A 19,720-nucleotide genomic window follows, 5' to 3' on the forward strand; every position below is an offset into this window, starting at 1 on the left:
TATAATATCTTCTTTAATATCAAATATCTTTACCTTCAAAACTCACCTATTATACTTTCTGCCAGTTCATTCTAATTGGATGGTTTCCTGGCACAGACCCGGCTTTTAAGCCCAGTTCAGAGATTTTCAACAGGATTGAGGCCGGGGCTTTAGGAAGGCCATTCCAGAAGCTCAATGCTAGCCTGCTTTATCTATTCCCAACTAGTTTTGATCTGTTTGGGATCATTGTCCTGATTTGAGGTGAATTTGAGGAATTTGGAGATAGTCATCCTTCTTCATTATTCCATCAACTTCTTGCAGTGTACCAGTACCACTGGCAGCAAAACAGCCCCACAGCATGAACCTGCCACCACCATGCTTGACAGCTGGTACGGCGTTCTTAGGTAATAATAATGTTGGTCCACGATCAACATTATTTTCATGATGTAGCAACAAAGTGGTGACACATCTGAATAACTTGTAGCCTACTTATGTACATTTGTTTGAATCACTGATCTTGGAATCTGCAGTTGTTTAGAAATGGCTGCAAGACCTTCACAACCTTCCCAAATCTACAGTTCTCCTTCTTGGATCTTCACTGAGTTCCTTGGACTTTCCCATTGTTCCGAGTATTGGTCAGCCTAATGAGTGCCGTCAAACAAATCCTTTTAATACTGCAAAGAGAAACTACCAGCTGTACACAGTCATGATCACTAACGAGAAGTTAATTGGCCTTGTGAGTTAAAAGACATCATAGAACAATCAGCACCATTTAGTAAAAGATTTAAGAGTGTATGCATATTTTTGAGCCTGTTTGGATTAGAAAAAATCCAAAATAAATAGATAACTGAATTGAAACTTACCCAGTTCTTGTTTTTCAAAGTCATTAAAGATTTATCCTGTACAATCATCCCAGCCTAGAAATAGAACAGTTCCAAGAAATAATTAAAAGCCCAAAATTACCACGACATTCATGCCTATGATGAGTGGATGTAAACGTCTGACCAAAACTGTATATCTATGTATTACTCAGTGTAATGAAGCTGAAAGCTGATTATAAACTCATATTTTAAGCACAAGTCCACATAAATGTAAAATAATTTGATATTTTCACAACCTGGCAACCTTACAAATTGCTTATCCAGGGCTGAAAAACACTGCTGAACCTCTCATAAAAACATTAATTACCATTTTAATTATGTTAATTATTTCAGTATCATTTAATGCTTGGTTAGCGAATAGATGGATCATCTGCATCACAGCTGAGAAACTTTCTTAGATGATGACAAAGCATTTTTTCTTAAATCAAGTGTCAGTGTTTGATCAACCTAAACAGTGACACGTCTCTGTTCTGAAAGTTTAAACTAAAACTGCAGCTCCTCTCTGAAGAGGGAGTCTCTAATGTGACTCCATTATCGTGGTGCTATTAAAATTTTTATGCTCCATTATAGCCTAACAGACTGACGCAGACTGTCCTTCAGCTGCAGGACTTGCTTCAATGTGCTCGTCAGCAGACAGATGTCCTGCGAAAGTGTCATTGAGCAATGCATTGCTGCCCGGTGAGGTCCAGAGGGGGCTGAATTTGACCTCTGACCTCCCTTTGGCGTGCGGGGAGGTTAAAAATTAAAGGATGAATTTCCCAATGGAGTTGGGTGTTGTTATCCAGGATGAGGGGACAGATTAGAGCTTGCAGAGGACACTTTGCAGGCATCAGACTGTAGAATTAGAGGAGAACAAACACTCTAAATTCAAGGACTTACTTCATACACTCCACAGAAAACTTGCTGCATACTGCCGTTGGCTGTGTTGTGTAGGTGGAGAGAGCATCTGTGGCACATTGAGACCTCGTGTGGATGTAATTTTATCTCTGTGATTGATTGATTTCCCTGTGTGTGCATTAAACTGAGTGCTTCCTGTTACAAAACTCCACTGCAGCCCGATTTGAATGTGAAACACCATTAACACGTGTTTATTTTTTACACAAAGCCTAATTTTATAATCTTTCCCAGTGACTGAAAATGTCCCCAAATGAGCTTATAGCTTAAGTTTATATTCTCTCTGTTGCCTTTCAAGCTTTTACTCAGCGTCCTCCAATGATCATTCAGGATCACGGCCAAAAGCCAAAGCACCGCTCGCTCACTAAATATACCCTCGGCAGCCAGTTTCTTACCATCGTTGCATAATGTTGTCCTTTGTTAATGCCACTGTAAGAATGCACCCAGAGTTTGTGCTCAGCTGTCATCAGCTTGGCTCTACCTTTGCTTAAAAATATCTTAACATTCCCTCTAAATACTTTTTTCCCCCTTGTTGGATGTAGGTGCAGTCCGTTGGGCCGCACGGTGACAGCCCACCCAGCCGTGCCGTCCACTTCAGGACTCTGGAGAGGACCGACCATTATCCAGCCGGAGTCCTGGACCACCGTGAGTGCTCATAAACACACTCCAGAGGGGAGCTTCCTAAAGTAAAACACATGACGTGCCGTGTTTCAGCAGCACAGACACAAATCTGAGGTATTTTATTGTTGCATGAAGTACGCAGAAGTTTGGTGTCTCAGAAACGCTGTTTTAAGTCAAGTTTTCAAGGTGTGTATGCACATGTTAAATACTGGCAATAATAGTCTGTGGAGCTTCGAAAGAAATGTGTCTGGACTTTAAGACTGACAAAAACTGGTTCATCCCGAAGACAAAACTCCTAAAAACAAACTTAGCAACATAGTATATGCTGTACTGTGTAGCGAGGAATGTTCAGACCTCTACATTGGAGAGACCAAACAGCCACTTCACAAACGCATGGCTCCACCTCGACGGGACAAGACTCAGCGGTCCATCTGCATCTAAAGGACAAAGGTCACTCTTTTGAGGACGCCAATGTTCAAATTTTGGACAGAGAAGACAGATGGTTTGAAATAGGAGGAAAAGAAGCCATCTATGGCTAGGTTCAGATGACAGGCGAAAGCACATCAAATCCGACTTTTTTGACCCTATGCGACCCATATCCGATCATGGTATGACAGTGTGAACAGCACAAATCCGATATTTTCAAATCCGATCTGGGCCACTTTCATATGTGTTACTGAATCCGATACATATCTGATGTTTTAGAAAGCGACTGCTGTTTGAATGGTCATGTCGCATTAAATCCGTGTCTTATGTCACTGGCACAAGACAGACACCAATTATCAGCGCCGGAGAAGACATCGTGAATGCTTCCTGGCCATCCAGTGTAGATGTTAGTGAAACTGTTGGGAAGACAACGTTGGAGAAATGTGAACATTTTATTTGTACAATACAATACAATTTTATTTATATAGCACATTTAAAAAACCACAGGTACTGTATGCCAAAGTGCTTCACAGAACAAGTTAAGAGCAATAATAAATACAAGTACAAAACACAAAATACAAAATACAAATAAAATATACTAACAGGCGGGAGACATAACTAACCAATAATACACCAGGCGTAGTAGGCACAACCCAAAAGGCTGAAGGTTAAAACATTATAAACATTAATAAAGCGAAAAAGATAAGTTACAATACAGTAAAAATGCGGGCTCTAGGAGGCGGGGAAAGCAAGGCTAAACAAATACGTTTTTAATCGAGATTTAAAAGATTAAATTGAATCAGACGCCCGAATAGCTAGAAGGAGGTTATTCCAGAGGTAGGGTGCGACAGCGGCGAATGCGCGGTCACCTCTGGTCTTGAGCCGAGATCTAGGTCGCACCAGGAGCATTTGGCCTGCTGATCTAAGCGCTCTCCCAGGGGTATAAAAGCTGAGGAGATCCGTAAGATAGCTGGGCACAGTGCTATTTATGATTTTAAAAGTGAGCAATAAGATTTTAAAATCAATACGAAATTTAATAGGGAGCCAGTGCAGGTCGGAAAGAACTGGAGTAATAGACTCAAACCTGCCAGTTCCAGTTAAGAGACGCGCAGCCGCATTTTGAACGAGCTGCAGTTTGTGAACAAGGGCAGAATTGAGACCAGTGTAAAGGGAATTACAGTAATCTAACCTTGATGTAATAAAAGGCATGGATAAGTTTCTCCAGGTCCTTATGTGGTAAGTAGGGCTTGGCCTTAGAGGTTAGACGTAATTGATTGAAACTCGATTTAACTACAGAGGACACATGTTTGTGCAACTTGAAGGAACTGTCCAAGACAACACCCAGGTTCCTCACAGTGTCAGAAAGGGAGTCAGCAAAGGGCCCAAGAATACCAATTAGTTCAGCCTGAGAGGAGGGAGTATCAAAGATTACAATTTCAGTCTTCTTATCATTTAGAATGAGGGAATTGCTCAGTAGCCAGATTTTAACTTCATTCATACAATCGGAGAAGTGTTGCAACGACAATGTGACATCCTCAGCTAGTTCAAAATAGATTTGAATGTCATCCGCAAAAAAGTGAAAAGAAATATTGTATTTATCAAAGATTCGGCCCAAGGGTAACAAGTATAAAGAGAACAGCATGGGACCCAACACAGACCCCTGGGGGACACAGGGGTAACAGGGGCAATGGAGGAGGAGTAGGTACCCATGGTGACAGAAAAGGACCTTTCTGAGAGATAGGATTTAAACCAGCTAAGGGCACTGCCCGTGACGCCCACCAGATGTTTAAGCCTCATTAAAAGGACATTATGGTCCACCAAATCAAAAGCAGAGGACAAATCAAGCAAAATTAACACCACAGGGCGCCCTGAGTCAGCAATTGAGAGAAGATCATTAAAGACTCTCAGTAATGCAGTTTCCGTGCTATGGCGTGGCTTAAAGCCCGACTGAAATTTTTCCTCGATATTATTTGCATCCAAATAAGTTTGAAGTTGGGAATGAACAATCTTCTCTAGGATTTTAGACAGAAACAGGAGTTTGGAAATGGGTCTAAAGTTAGCGAGATAATTCTGATCAAGGGAGGTCTTTTTGAGTATAGGTTGCACTACAGCATGTTTGAAAGCAGCCGGAACACAACCCGATAACAATGACGGGTTAATTAATGATAGAATACAGGGCTCGATAATGTTAAACCCATCTTTAATAATACGAGATGGAAGGATGTCATGAGCAGCGTTTGAGTTGAGTGTATCTGGACCTTCAGTACTGGTGTACCCTCAAGAGTACTGTATAATCTGCAGATTCTGACAGAAATCTGTAACTATCCTTTGAAGCATCTAAAACAGCAATAAGGATAATTATTAGGCCATATGTAAATAACAAAATAACTTTATAACTTAAAGCAAAATTGGAAACGTAAAGTCCAAAACAAATCTTTATAGTAAGGGCCATCAGTCAAACCATCTATGAACAGACGACACCAACTGTCTGCTATCTAAAATTCAGTTTTGAGATCCCTTCCCAGACGCCTTAACGCCCACGCACAACCTGGGCCTTCTAAACTCAGGTACTCACATGATAGGGTGGGGCTAGGTTTCACAATGAGCCCACACGAAAGCCTGGCTGATTGTGAGCTACACCTATTTTCACAACTTGGCTCATGTGATTAGGTAGAGGATCATTAGGGGGTCCTTTGTCCCTCTCGGGGGGGATACTCCCACAGGGCTAAAATCTGGGACTCTCCACCATTTGACCCTAGAACTGAAGAAGCTTCTCGGATGAGAGGTGAAACGTCTTGAAGCAACTTAAAGAAGTCCAGACGCTTTTCTTTCCAAGCTCCTTAGACTATGTTGACCTGGATGACTGAGAACCTTCACAGACACTGGCAATAATAATAAAATGATGTAGTTGTAATGTTGTACGCGTTATTCAGTATACAAAAGTCTTGAGCCACTCCTCATGTCTTTGTGTTTTACTTCAAAGGCATAGTTCTTTTGTATCTTTAGTTACTTTGTTATTAGCAAGCTATCATAAAAACACACCATTTGTTTCAATTTCTTTGGTTGAATCTGTGAAAAATATCAAAGATAACACAGTTTGACAGACATAAAATAGTATTTTTGCACCAGCAAGGTGATTCACAAAGAGATATAGCTGAAAGCTTGGCATATCTCAGCATGGTGTGCACTGTGTCCTTAAAAATTTTGAGAAAACTGGACAAGTACAGCAGATGAACACCATCTAAAAGTCACGTTCTTAAGAAACAGGGGGGGGGAATCCAGCAAAGACCTGACACTGTCAGGTGAGGCTGTATGCAGGCAGGAGTGGTGGTAAGGAGGACCCAAAGTGCAGACTCACAGAGATGGAATGTAAACTCAAACTTAGATTTATTGTAAAATAAAAACCAAAAACTAAACTGAAAACGACAAAACCAAACAGGCTGACAGGCAGAACACAGCATGATAAGACAGTAGATCGTGACACAGACAGAGGAACACACAGGGCTTAAATACACAGAGGGCGCAATCAAGGAATGGAAGGCAGGAGGGAAACACAGCTGGGACAAATCAGGGCTAACGAGACAAGGGAAGCAAAATCAGGGACTTTCAAAGTAAAACAGGAAACATAATACAGAGACGTGGACTTGACAAGGGGATAAAGCTGACAGAGGAGACAGAGCAACTATAGAACACAGATACATAAACCATAGGACAGAGAACTCTAACAAATAAACCAAAAGACTAGAAATGATAAAAAATGGCTAAATCAAAGTTCAACAATAATGAAAACTCAAAACTCTGGGTCAACGACCCAGGTCTCCTAACAGACACAGGACACGAGAAATGCATCTGGACCTTCAGCTGATCCAGCTACTGTTCATTGAAGCCTCATTGAAATGGTCTCAGTGAAAGCGTGGCTGTCAGGAAGCAATCATTAATGGAGGGAAACAGGGAGGAAAGGCTGACATCTTGGCGATCTGTGTCATAATTGTTGAATTATGAATTTTTGATCTATCATTTAATACCATCTGGAAACCATCTGATTGGCAGCAGCTTCATTTTTCACCATGACAATGATCCTAAACACAATGCCAATGCAGTAAAATAATACCTCGATTGAAAAACACATAGTGGAACACTATCGGTCATGGATTTAGCCTCCCCAGAGCCTGGATCTCAACATTATCGAAGCAGTGTGGGATCATGCTGACAGAGAACGGAACAAAAGGCAGAAACAACCAAAGAAGAGCTTTGACTGTCCTTCAAGAAGCCTGGAGAACTATTCCAGCTGCCTAAGACTGTCCTGAAGAATAAAGATGGTCACAACTCATTAGAGTTGTACAAACTGTTTTTGCCTCATATATTTGCACGTTTCAGTAAATCACATTTTCCTAGAAAGATATAAAGAAAGGGTTGACTCAAGACTTTTGCATAGCACTGTAGTATAAGGGTGGAACAGTAGCAGTAAAAATAATACCTGTAAAGTAGCCATAGCAACTACAAACATCTGGGGGGGAAAATCCCATTAAGTACTGTGTTTACAAAGTGTCATAGCGTACATGTTACTCCTGTGTGCCTCAGAGCTTCACTGTGGTGGTCATTAAAAACACATCAGTGAGTCACACTGTTGCACTGACTCACATGTTGCATTATTACCATGAAAACAACAGAAAATGTGGATCAATCCGCTACTAAAAATAGTCCACATTAAACGTACTGTGAGCCTTTCAGATTTTTTGTTTTTTTTTTAATGGGATTTGCTGGTAGAAGATAGAACTGTAGTATATTCTGTTGAGTAGAGTTTGACCGGACTTGTCTTTGTCCTCAGATGAGCCAGCGATGGAGGGTCTGGGTATGACTCCACAACTGGAGACTGGAGAGCTGCTGATCATCACCACTGTGCTGTTGCTGTGGGCAGGTCAGCTTGCACCAACAGACACCATCCAATGGACACTCTAAGCATCTCTTCTGAATAATTTTCCTTTCTAACTCCGTTAACCGCCTTAATGTATTCAATAAAATTCATGTGTTAATTTAATATGACCTGAATCTAGTGCTTGAGACCGCAAACTCATCAAGCGAGGGATGTTTTTGACTTCTTTTCTCTTTGCTTTCCACACCGCCAGCCGTCATCGCCCTTTTCTGCCGGCAGTACGACATCATCAAAGACAACGACTCCAACGGCACCAAGGAGAAAGCCAAGCGGCCGCTGGTCCGAGCCACTTCCTCCTACTACAATGCCTCAGCTGGCAGCTCGCCCATCTACCACAACGGAGCCGTCCGCAGCAGCAGGGTGACTCATTTACTAAAACTTCCTCCTCTTCCTCCCCTCTTCGTCTTGCTGCAGAACTCCTCTATAATGCACGCTCGCTCCTGGCTGCCAGGAGTATTTTGTTTCCTCTGTAGAGTCTTTGTAGTTGCATCAGAGATCTCCTAGCAACTAGAGCTACTGCCATCGCAGCTAAATATAAAACAGCCGGGCTGAAAACAGAGAGCAGCGCAAACGCCCATTCAGTTGTTGCTGAGCATCTCCTCAGTTAAAGCGAACAGGCAGACGATTTGTTTTTGTTTTTGCACATGCGAGCAGCTTTAATTAGACACACCAGCTACAGGTGTCCTGGTTGCAGCGCCCCCTAATGGCCACATTTCATTTATCACCCATTTCGTCATCTGCAAGATTACTGGTGCAGAGAATAACATCAGATAGAAGAACATTTCTTCACTTGTGGTGCTGAGTAGAGAAAGCGAGGCTGCACGTTCACGGCCTCATTACAAACTCTCAGAGGAAGGTTACAACAAATCATAAAACTTTGGTCATTAAGAGGAAGGAAACAGAGGACACAGATTATGTGCGTTAATAGAATAAGGAACTATCCAGCAGCCTGAATCCCGGTGCTGTGAAAAAAGTAACTGCCCCCTTTATTAAATCATGTATTAAGTCAGTGACATTTATCAGTCTGGAAAGGGTTAAAAAGTCATTTCTGAGTCTTTGGGACTCCAGTGAACCACAGTGAGAGTCATTATCCACACATGCAGGAAACTTGGAACAGCGGTGAAGCTTCCCAGGAGTGACCAGCCAACCAAAATTACTCCAACAGCTTCGATGGCTCATCCAGGAGGTCACAAAAGAACCACAACAACATTGAAAGAACTGCATGACTCACTTGTGTCAGTTAAAGTCAGAGTTCATGATTCAACAATAAGACAGAGACTGAACAAAAATGGAGAAAACCACTGCTGACCAAAAAGATCACAAAAGCTTGTCTCACATTTACCAAAAACTTCTTGATGATCCCCAAGAAAATATTCTGTGGACTGACGAGACAAAAGCTGAACTTTCTGGAAGGTTCAAGTCCTGTTACATTTGACATAAAACTAACAGCATTTCATAAAAAGAACATCACAGCAACCGTCAAACATGGTGGTGGTAGTGTGATGGGGCTGCTTTGCTGTTTCAGGACGACTTGCTGTAACTGATAGAACCATGAATTCTGCTCTCTACCAGATAATCGTGAAGGAGAATGTCCAACCATCAGTTCAAGACCTGAAGCTCAAGAGCACTTGGGTTATGCATCAGGACAATGATCAGAGACACACCAGCAGAAATAAACAAAATGTTTTTGGAGTGAAGTCAAACTCTGGATTTAAATTAGATTGCAATGCTTTGCACTGACCTTAAACAGGTCGTTCATGCTGGAAACCCTCCAATGTGTCTGAATTAAAACAATTCTGCAAAGAAGAGTGGGACAAAATTCCTCCACAGCGATGTGAAAGACTCATTGCCAGCAGATTTTCGTGAAGCAGACGCTCTCATGACTCATTTAACTGAAAAATTATCTTGGTGCTCAGCAGCCTTGCTTTTACAAGGGGGAGTACCAGTTAAGTTGAGTCTCATGTTGCACAGAGATTCATGCTCATTTGGTGCAGACTGACTTAGATTGATTGCATGCTGGAAATCTGTGTTTCTAAATTTGCGTTTAGGATCATTTGCAAACTTTTGCCAAGTGGTCTCAGAGTGATTGCAGTCTGTTTCAAGACAGGTTGCCTCCCTCCAGGCAATCAAAAGTGTTCACGCTTTTGGTGTTGCAACTACTTGCAGCACTCGATCATGAAAAAATGCAGTGCAATCACCAGTTTTTCTAGTTTTCTAGTTCAATTTTCTGGTCGCAAAGAGGTTGACATGCTGTTTTTACTTTAATGTGACGGAGACAGTCAGTTTGGTTTGGGAAAGGTTCACAGCTTGGATTAAAATACGGCCCTTCACAAAATGAACCATGGTCAGCCAGTGCATTTAGATGCAATGCCACTGAGTCCTTTAAAAGCTTCTATGTGGCATGGTGAGTTTGAAGTGAGCGACAGCCTGTGTGACTCCAAATCATAAATGTGGAGTTTACAGATTTCTGTCCTCTGCTGCGCTCTGTTTTAAAATCTTTTCCTTTAATCCATCGCCTGTCTATATGTATCAAAGAGTGTTTGTGGAGAGAACATTTTGGCAGGGCATCTGTCTGTCGGAAGTTAATTCACACTTCCCGTTCTAATTGGCCTCTCGCTGCGAGAACCTGTGACTTCACTGCTCGTGATGTACGGGTCAATTGACCGCCCACCGCGCGCAGCTCGCACTGTTTATTCATACAGGACGGCTTCCAGTGGTGTCAAAGTGAGAGAAAGGCAGCGTTACTTTGAGCGTTTACGGAGCTGAAACTGCACTGGCTGGATTTAATGGTTAATTTAATTATAAAAACACCACTCTTATCTTAATTTAGTCTTTTCTTATTGGCATTTCTGCAGCTTTTAAGTGTCCTTACAGTTTATTAGCTACTTCTCGTGAGTTTAATCCTTTAAAAAAATAATTCATTTAGGGCTATGTCTACTTTCCTGGGGATATATGTGCACACACAGATTTCTGCAGAGATTTAAATACCAAAGCCTAATGATGGATTAAAAATAAAAGCATCCTACTTTAAATAGGATAGTCTTTAAATAAAAAGCTCCTGGGAGCAGTTAGTTCTCTGCTCACCCTCGCTCATTGATTGGCAAGTAAATCTCTGACATGCATGACATGCTGTGGTCTGTGATTCACGTCTCATGGTGTGCTCCTTCTCTTTCAGCTGCACAGGGCCTCCTCCTCCATCAGCATCATCAGGGTCTGAGATGCGGGTGCCAGATCCGAGCCTCTTGGACAAGCGAGGAGGATTTACAAACTCAGAGTCCAATCTATTGTAAAATATGGGCCGAGTAAGGAACCACTCCATGCAAATCAGACTGAAATGAGAGCGAGGAGCCATGCTGCGGAGACCGTGGACGGCTGCTGCTCTCTAGTGGCCAGAGACTCCGGGGGGCTCAGAAACAGCTGGAAGAAAGCTGGACTCATCTGAAGTGCGGCCAAACTAATCTCCCGTTTTCTTCTCTCTGATGTCAAAGACTGAAGTGTGAATATTTGCCAGCATGTCGGCCCGACCGTGTGCCAAGTCCCACTCGCCTCAGACTCATTCATTTTCAGCAGACGTTCTTTCATCTCGGGTGTTCAGCTCATCCCTTTTTCTTTTTACCCGCTGTAGAACCACACGTTTGAAATCCTGTCTGATGGTTATTTAATGGGATTTATTCACATTACTTTCATGTTCGGTAGTTTAGCATCGCGATTCAAATCTGTACATAGGCTGAAGGTGATTGTAAAGGTAATTCACAGAAGCATTTGAATGTAGGAGGTGGTAGTGGGGAATTTACATTGTAAAACAATTCATAATTAGTTTAATTAAATCATTGAAATTGTGTGATCGCCTTTTAAATTAAGTTTAAGCTTTTTGTTTTCTCAGAGTTTCTAAAAGCAGAAATGATGTGAACAACTCTCAAGATATATCACCTGAAGTTTCCAGCAGCTTCTCTTGTTGTTTCGGATTTTGTTAAAAGGTTTTATTTCTATCTGAGTCACTTAAAAGTACAGCGCTAAACCTTGTCTGTCCCTCAAAAACACCTATTTTTACAGCTTAACTTACACTCAATGGCCACTTCATTATGCATGTCTGATAAACAGCTCATTAAGCATTAAAATGTCTAATTAGCCAATCAAGTGCAAGCAACTCAGGGCATGTAGACATGGTCAAAATGACTTACTGAACATAAGCTCAAACAGAGCTGGACAGTAGAAGATTTGAAAAATGTTGCCTGGTCTGATGATTCTCAATTTCTGCTACAACGTTCAGATGGTTGAGTCAAAATTTGGTGTAACAACATGAAAGCATGGATCCATTCTGTCTTGTACTAACCGTTCAGGCTGCTGTTGGTGTCATGATGTGGGGATATTTTCTTGGTACACTTTGGGCCCCTTAGTACCAACTGAGCATAATTTAAACACCACAGCTTAGAGCATTGTTACTGACCATGTCCATCCCTTTATGACCACAGTTTACCATCTTCTGATAACACGCCATGTCACAAAGCTTAGATCATCTCAAACTAGTTTCTTGAACATGACAATGAGTTCTCTGTACTCAAATGGCCTCCACAGTCACCAGATCTCTATCCCATTGAGCACATTTGGGATGTGGTTGAACATCAAATTCTAATCATGAAAGGCCAAACCAGTGTACCTAATAAAGTGTCTGGTAAATCACAACATTAGCAACATCAACTCTAGGTAGAAAACCATTTGCAGTTGTGTTTGCCAACAGAAAACAAAATGTGAAGCAATTAGAGGTACTCTCCAAACACCAGACATCCCTGAACGTTGTCCTCTGGGCACTTTTAGAAAGACGTTTCTTTATGTCTAAATTTGTTTAAAAAAATGTAAATGGGCTGTATTTATATAGCGCTTTACTAGTCCCTAAGGACCCCAAAGCGCTTTACATATCCAGTCATCCACCCATTCACACACACATTCACACACTGGTGATGGCAAGCTACATTGTAGCCACAGCCACCCTGGGGCGCACTGACAGAGGCGAGGCTGCCGGACACTGGTGCCACCGGGCCCTCTGACCACCACCAGTAGGCAACGGGTGAAGTGTCTTGCCCAAGGACACAACGACCGAGACTGTCCAAGCCGGGGCTCGAACTGGCAACCTTCCGATTACAAGGCGAACTCCCAACTCTTGAGCCACGATCGCCCCGTAAGTTTAGTAAACATCTACAACACAACCAGCTGTTGTAGCTGTTTGTTCTCCTGCTGCAGAACTGTTCAGTTTTTAGTGAAACTCGCACACAGAAATGACCTGATCCTTGTTCCCAGTGGATCTGAATTCTTATTGGTTTGTGCAATACAGCCAACCAATGACAAGTAACCTCATAAGAGTAAGCCATATTTTGGGATGGATGATGTATTCTCAGTATACTGGTTGCAGTATATTGAATTTAAAGCCTATAATATATCTGGATAGATGACATCTCATTGCCATTATGCACAATATGGACACTTAGTGAATTTTCTCGTGCCAAAAGCCAAACTTTCTGTCTTTGGAAAGGTCCTCTGAAAAAGCTTTTAGGCCAGGGTACATAATCAAACTGCATCAAATGCTATTATCTGCAAAGCCATTATTTTCTGTCATGGGTTCATCAAGCAGGAAATTAACATGAAATGTTGTCAGTGTGAGCCTACTGGTGCATTAGGATGATTAGCAGATCACCAGCTAATCAATAGGCACCGTTTGCAGGAGTGCAGATGTTAACATCAATAGGTTTTGCATCAGTGCACACAAACACGTGACACTTTTGCTGCTCAAACAGAAAAATCCTTTTGATGGAGCTAAGACTGAGTTTGAAGCTTTTATCTGCCATGTTTTAAAATGGACTTAAACAAATATCAATTTTGATAACTGCTGTATGCAGATTGGACACAAGGTGGCGCCTGAACTCCATCACATACAGTTTTTTGTTCTGCAAGCTGCAGGGGTATTTGTGCATCTGCATCTCTGTCCGTGCAGGTAAAGCATCTAAGACGAGATCATAGATTTAAAATCTTTGTTTGTTTTAATGCTATTATTGTACTGGATTGCTCTGATGCATGGAGAATCTGAGAAAGTTTTTTTCTCTAAGATTTCAGTGACTTCAGTGATTATGAATCTAAAAACATCTATTTTTCAAAGCAAAAAGAATTTAGCTTAATACTATCCTCTTTTCAGAGGATTATTCATCCCATTCTTCACACGTTAGCAGATGAACAACACCATCAGAACCTGGCCTGCAGTTAACGAGAGGCAAGGTCTGCATATCATTCAGAAGTAAGCATATATTTCTGCTTCATTTGAATAAAGGGAAATGTCACTAATTCACCTCACACAGAGCGTGATTTGCAGCTGTAAGGCTTTCCGGGTCAGAGGTCACAGGAAGGAAGGGCTTCCACCTCAGGCACGTGTCGACCTTCTGAGTTAAAAGTGAAATATGTTCCTGAAATGTTTTGTCCTCTCTTCCTAAAAACAAAAAGACAGAGGAGTGGAGGAATCCTCAGCGACTGCGGAGGTAAAGGGCAGGTCGCCTTCACCAACAGTCTGAAATATCACGGCTTGCCCGGGGCTCGTCATCCTCTTTGATGCTCTGAAGGAGTCTGCAACAAGTCTGTGGTAATACTGAGGCAGAGGAGCGAGGGAACAGGATCGATCAAGCGCTGCTGACTGAATCATTGACTGTGGATAAATCCTCTTCTTTAATGTTGTACTGACTCTCCCATCACATTTCCTCTTTAAAAGGGAAAAAAAAACATCCACTTTCCTGCAGGTGCCAGGGATTCATTCTCAGTTAATGAGATTTTAATCTGACATACATAACAGCACCCTCCACACTGACATTTAAAGAAGTCATTAAGGTTTGCCTTTAAAAGGTGTTCGAATGTTCTCTACAGTACGCTCGACCCACACACATCCTGACCAGATATGTATTTTTTTAATTATTTTATTCCATCCAATTAAAATTTGGTAAGATACCCTCACATGTTTCTCAAGCTGAAGTGAAATTAAAGATCAAATTAACAATCTGTCATGCCACCAGTCAGATGATCATATAAATAGGCTAAAATATTCCAGAACCAGCACACATTAGCTTGCCCAATGGATACACAAGATACACTGTGTAGAGACTGCACAGTATCCATTGTACACGCTTATACACTTAACTGTAATGTGCAATTTTACACATGCATTTCTTCCAATTAAAGAGTTGTGCCGCCAGATTTCTTTCGTTTAATCCAACATTTGTTTATCATGTAGAAAACACTGAGATGTGTTGTGGAAATTGCTCTTTTCCCCTCATATTAAGGGTGACCTCAAGGATTAAATGTGTTGTTAAACTTCTTTATACTGACAGAAATGGGATTTTTACTGGTCTGAGTTTGAGAGGATGAAACTCACAAACATCCAAACTCCAAGTTTCTATAAGGTCTGTAAGACCAGAATCTAACAGGCATTTCTTTAACTGCTAGATTCATTTATACAATTACTTCAAATTAGTTTCTTCCAGCTCTTCAGTCTTCATGATGTGTTTTGCCTAAAACTCATTGACGCACAGAAGAATTAAAACCCACAAGCTCCAGAGCAGGGCCTTACCTGGCAAAGCCATCTCAGCAAACTGTCAGACATACTTTTGAAGAAGTCTTTGTATTTATTTATTTTGCCTTAATATTTATCAAATCTCTATATTTTTTTTTCACCGTCAGAGACATTTAGTAAAGAAAATAAAGCCGACCAATGTTCTACCGGTCAAAATATTTAGTCCTGAACCTCTTGAGGAAAGAGTTAAAACTCTTAAACGTCCAGCAACAGGAAGTGTTACTGGATTGAAACCACAACTCTCCTGGGAGTCTTATAACATTTTGACCTTGCATGCCTCCATGAAAGCCTTGCAGAACTCTAACAAAATATGTCTAAAATGACAGTGAAGCATCCAGTCTCTCAGAGAGAAAGAGCTGTTTCAGTGTTGAATCTCCCAACACATTTGGTCAGCCCACTCAAAATCATTCAGAGCCAGGGACATTCAGCTGAATGACTCACTGTGCCGAGTCCAACGTGAAAGGAGGGATTGTTGCCAGGGAGAAACACATCATGGACACAGTCTGAGGAAGGCAAAAGATTAGGAAACTCTTCATAAAGACACTGCTCAATTTTCACTTGCGTAGGAGGAATCAGAAGTAGCCAGCATCACTAAACTGCAGTGCACATTCCTCTCATTGAGATATTTGGTCATGCCAATCGGTGGCTCTTTGAAACAAAAAAGCCTTGTTTGAGAAGAAGGGATTTTTTTTCTTTATTGATGTTAATGTTCCTCTTCTCCTTTCGGCTTCAGAATGATTGTGGAGTTGAGATTCTCGGCTGACTGGCAGGTATCCATTGAAACGCAGCTAAAAGAACTTCCCGTCTGCACACTGAGAGGCACAAAGCCTGCCAATGACCCAGGTAAATGTCAGGACACCTTTTGTTCAATGGGAGAAGGTTCAAGAGTGGCCCCCGAAAGGTCTGAACCATTATTTCCCCCATTAAATGAAGGTTTTTCACTTTCGGACCCCCCTAAAAGTCACCAAGAGCGCCCTGGAGAATCAATCAGCGACTGCAGGTAGTCATTTTAGTGCATCCGCATTTCAAAAACAACCTCAGGTTTAACGACTTCCACTTGCAATCAGCTGTACATCAAAAAAGTGTTAAATAACAATATATTAAATTAGTCAGACCTGCCCTCTCATATCAATAATTGAACTTTTCCTTCCTCACAAGTGGTCGATGTGATTAATTTCTCCAGCCATCAGTTAATTATCTCCTTACTTACCATAATTATTAAAGCCCTGGCGGGTCATTGTGGGGCCCTCTGGTCCCGGTGCACTCTAATTAAAACTCATCAAAAGGGCATTATTTTGAAACTTGTTTGTGCAAACTGGGCGAATAGCTGATAATTCCCACTTAGAAATTTCTCATTACTGATACTGGCGCTCAAGCTCGTGGGACTGAATAGATGCTAACACTGCTATCATATGCATGATGAGGCCGGATTATGGCAAATGTGATTAAAATAAACCCAGAAAAGCCTGTCAAGCACACGCATGATGTCATAACATCTAATATCAAGCTTTAAAAAATGTGAAACATCCACTTTATATCCTCATTTAATAAATTACAGAAAGAAAATATCAGTTTACTTGCTGGAACCTACAGCAAAGACAAACTATTGTTTTGTTTTTAAGTTTTATTTACTAGAGGGAAACTAGTAAAATAAATAGAAATAAAATCAAGTAATTGAAAAGCACATACAGTAAACGAGATACACTTAATGTAGTTTTCTATTTAAAATAGGGAATTTGTGAGTTAATGTGACAAAAAACATCCATAACCTTTCAGCATGTTTAAACTCAAGTGGTCTCGCCAGCTGAGAAACATACTACAAAGAAAGATTTGTGGGTAAGTGAGGTAAGCTGATCCTAAAGCCTGACTTTAGAGGGTCACAAAAGTGGCCATATTTTTAACCGAAGAACTGACCTGACAAGTTTCCTTTCAAAATTGCCTGAAAGAAAATCCTGTAAATGCACTATTATGTCTGTGTGTAGGCCGTGCAGTATAACACTGCTCATGAAGCCCTAGTGTAAAGCTATGATACAGTCACACTTGGAAAAACAGTTGCTGGGGGGTTGTAGTTTAGCTTAGCCGGAGAGCAGCGGCCTAGCTTTGAGTGTGACCTGCGGTCCATTGCTGAATGTTTTCCTGCGCTCTCTCTTCCCCACTCTCCTGTCTATCTTCACTGTTCAACTATCTAATAAAGGCAAAAATGCCACAAAAAAACAAGCAAACAGCAGCTGGGGAGCGCAGCTGTTGCCATCATGTGCAATGATGCGCAACTTGAGATCTTTTTGTCTTTTAAATGATTGCTTCAAAGATGGGGACTCTGCACCTTTTTGTAAGGTTCTGAAAACGCTAGCTCATGATAGGAGACGCTGACCAATCACAGGTCATTTCAGATCACATCAGATGGGCCCAGCTGATCGCACACGTTCAATACGAGACTTGCATTAAGAAGCATCCCAGAAGTGTCCACCTGGTCTGTCTCATTTAAGACGGCACTGATTCTATTTTCTGAGAAGACACATGAAGCTGTCTAAACAGCATAAAGAATAAGGCCAATTTTCAAAATAAAAGACCCCACCCAGACTACTGCTTCTAAAATGCTCCCAGTTTTATCTGGAGCCCCGCAGAAGAACAAGAACAAACATTAACGTTAACTCATTGTTCAAAGTTTAATTGTCCTTTCTATGGCAGACGGCCATCCTCCCTGAGCCGGTTTCCTCCTGTTAAAAGGGAATTTTTCCTCCCCGCTGTCACCAAATGCTTGCTCAAAGAGAGTTGTGTAATGTTGGGGTTTCTTTTTAATATTTTGGGTCTTTACCTTACCCTAATATAAAGCACCTTGACGTGACTGCTCTCAAAAGGATATTGACTTTAAGTAATTTAATTACATTTTATGTGTAATTATGTTACATATAAACATAAGTAGAATGCAAAATATTTAATTTAATATTTAATATTTAATCTATTCTGACTTGACTGGTATACAGTCAGTTTTCACCAACCATATTTTCCTTAACAATTAATCATTTGAATAAATAAACCCTTGATTTTATATATTTCAGTTGCATTAAACTCAAAATTATTACCTAATATAATATTATGTTCTGGGTGTTTTTGTTTGTTTGGTTTTTTTTATTTGCCTTTTTTTGATTTTGCTGGACAGGACCACAGCTAATTCTTATGATCTGCATGATTTACTTTTAAGCGACTGTAATTGTAGTTGTAGTGGAATTTTAAAATAATTTCTATAGTTTAAGTTTTCATTTCATTGATGATAAATGCTGACTCTTCCACTCTTTCAGTTTTTTTTCTTAGAATTTAACTTTTTTTGTCCAATATGTGTGGATTTCATATTTCTTCACAGGCTGCAGACTTTCAAACCGCATCATCCTGATGCAAAATATCAGCACAAGCATTTTTCGAAGACATTCAGTCCATTAAATGACATTCAAACACCTTTTTGCTATTTATTAATTTGGTGACTTGTTCTTTTATTTAATTTTATGACCTCATCATTTAAAAAAATAATCCCAATCTATGCTATTTTAAAGTTTACTAAAAAACAAGAGGGCATAAAAAAACCCTCATCTTCTTTTGAATTAAGCAGAAGGCAGTAGTTGACACCATCCCTTGACATCCTCCACACATTTTCAATTAGCGTGCAGGCGGACGCTACGGTGTGGCTGGCATCAGCGTCCTAACCCTCCGGAGAAAAAAGGAGCATTAGTGGTCATATGCCAACCAGATTTGTCCCATTATTCATTACAATTAATTGCTTCCCCGTACTCGCGGCCTTTCCCATGAAGACGTCTCAGATTGTAATATGAGCGCAGGACTTAAAGCTGTCACTCAAATCTGGCTGTGACCTTTCAGGAGAAAAGGCTGTTTTTCACCCAGTTTGCAGGAGCCGACTGCATGAAGGTTAATGTGTGTGTGTGTGTGTGTGTGTGTGTGTGTGTGTTCGTGTACTTCAGCCTCTGTGAGGACGTTTTGGCTCGGTCCAAGTTGACCCAATGTTTTACAGCCGCAGAGTGAAAAGTAACACTTGGGAGAAAAGCACTTCTTTTTTTAACTGAATGAACTCTTGGTTAGAAATATCCATAAGCTACGGAGATGTTACAGAAGGGGTGCGACATTTAACAACATAGGTCTGCCGTGAGGTGTTCCTAAAAGTAAAAATGTCACCATCTGGTACTTTCAGCTGCTGCTCTGGAGCTTAACATGAGAGCTTTGTTCTCAGTTGTCACTGGAATTCAGAAGTCGGTATGTTTTTGAACAAGGAGTTACAGAATGTGTACATTTTCAATAGTCTGTTGTGGAACACCCTGTTATATGACTAAATTCTTCTGAAAACCTACCATATAAATAAAAGAATTGTGAGAGAAT

At 41.0% G+C, this 19,720-nt stretch overlaps 1 protein-coding gene across 1 annotated transcript in view; it reads left to right on the top strand.

The window, feature by feature from the left end:
- Positions 1-11,573, top strand: part of LOC102309168 (fibronectin type III domain-containing protein 5) — a 57,784-nt gene extending 46,211 nt beyond the window's left edge. Inside the window, exons 4-7 of the mRNA XM_005919870.3 lie at positions 2,297-2,399; positions 7,630-7,719; positions 7,928-8,094; positions 10,910-11,573. Coding sequence (XP_005919932.1) covers positions 2,297-2,399; positions 7,630-7,719; positions 7,928-8,094; positions 10,910-10,951 — 402 coding nt within the window. The 3' untranslated portion in view covers positions 10,952-11,573. The remainder of the gene's footprint in view (positions 1-2,296; positions 2,400-7,629; positions 7,720-7,927; positions 8,095-10,909) is intronic.
- Positions 11,574-19,720: the final 8,147 nt, after the last annotated feature.

The sequence above is a fragment of the Haplochromis burtoni genome, unplaced genomic scaffold, assembly GCF_018398535.1.
Source record: "Haplochromis burtoni strain Fernald_Lab_line unplaced genomic scaffold, NCSU_Asbu1 Contig_39, whole genome shotgun sequence".
NCBI lineage: Eukaryota > Metazoa > Chordata > Actinopteri > Cichliformes > Cichlidae > Haplochromis > Haplochromis burtoni.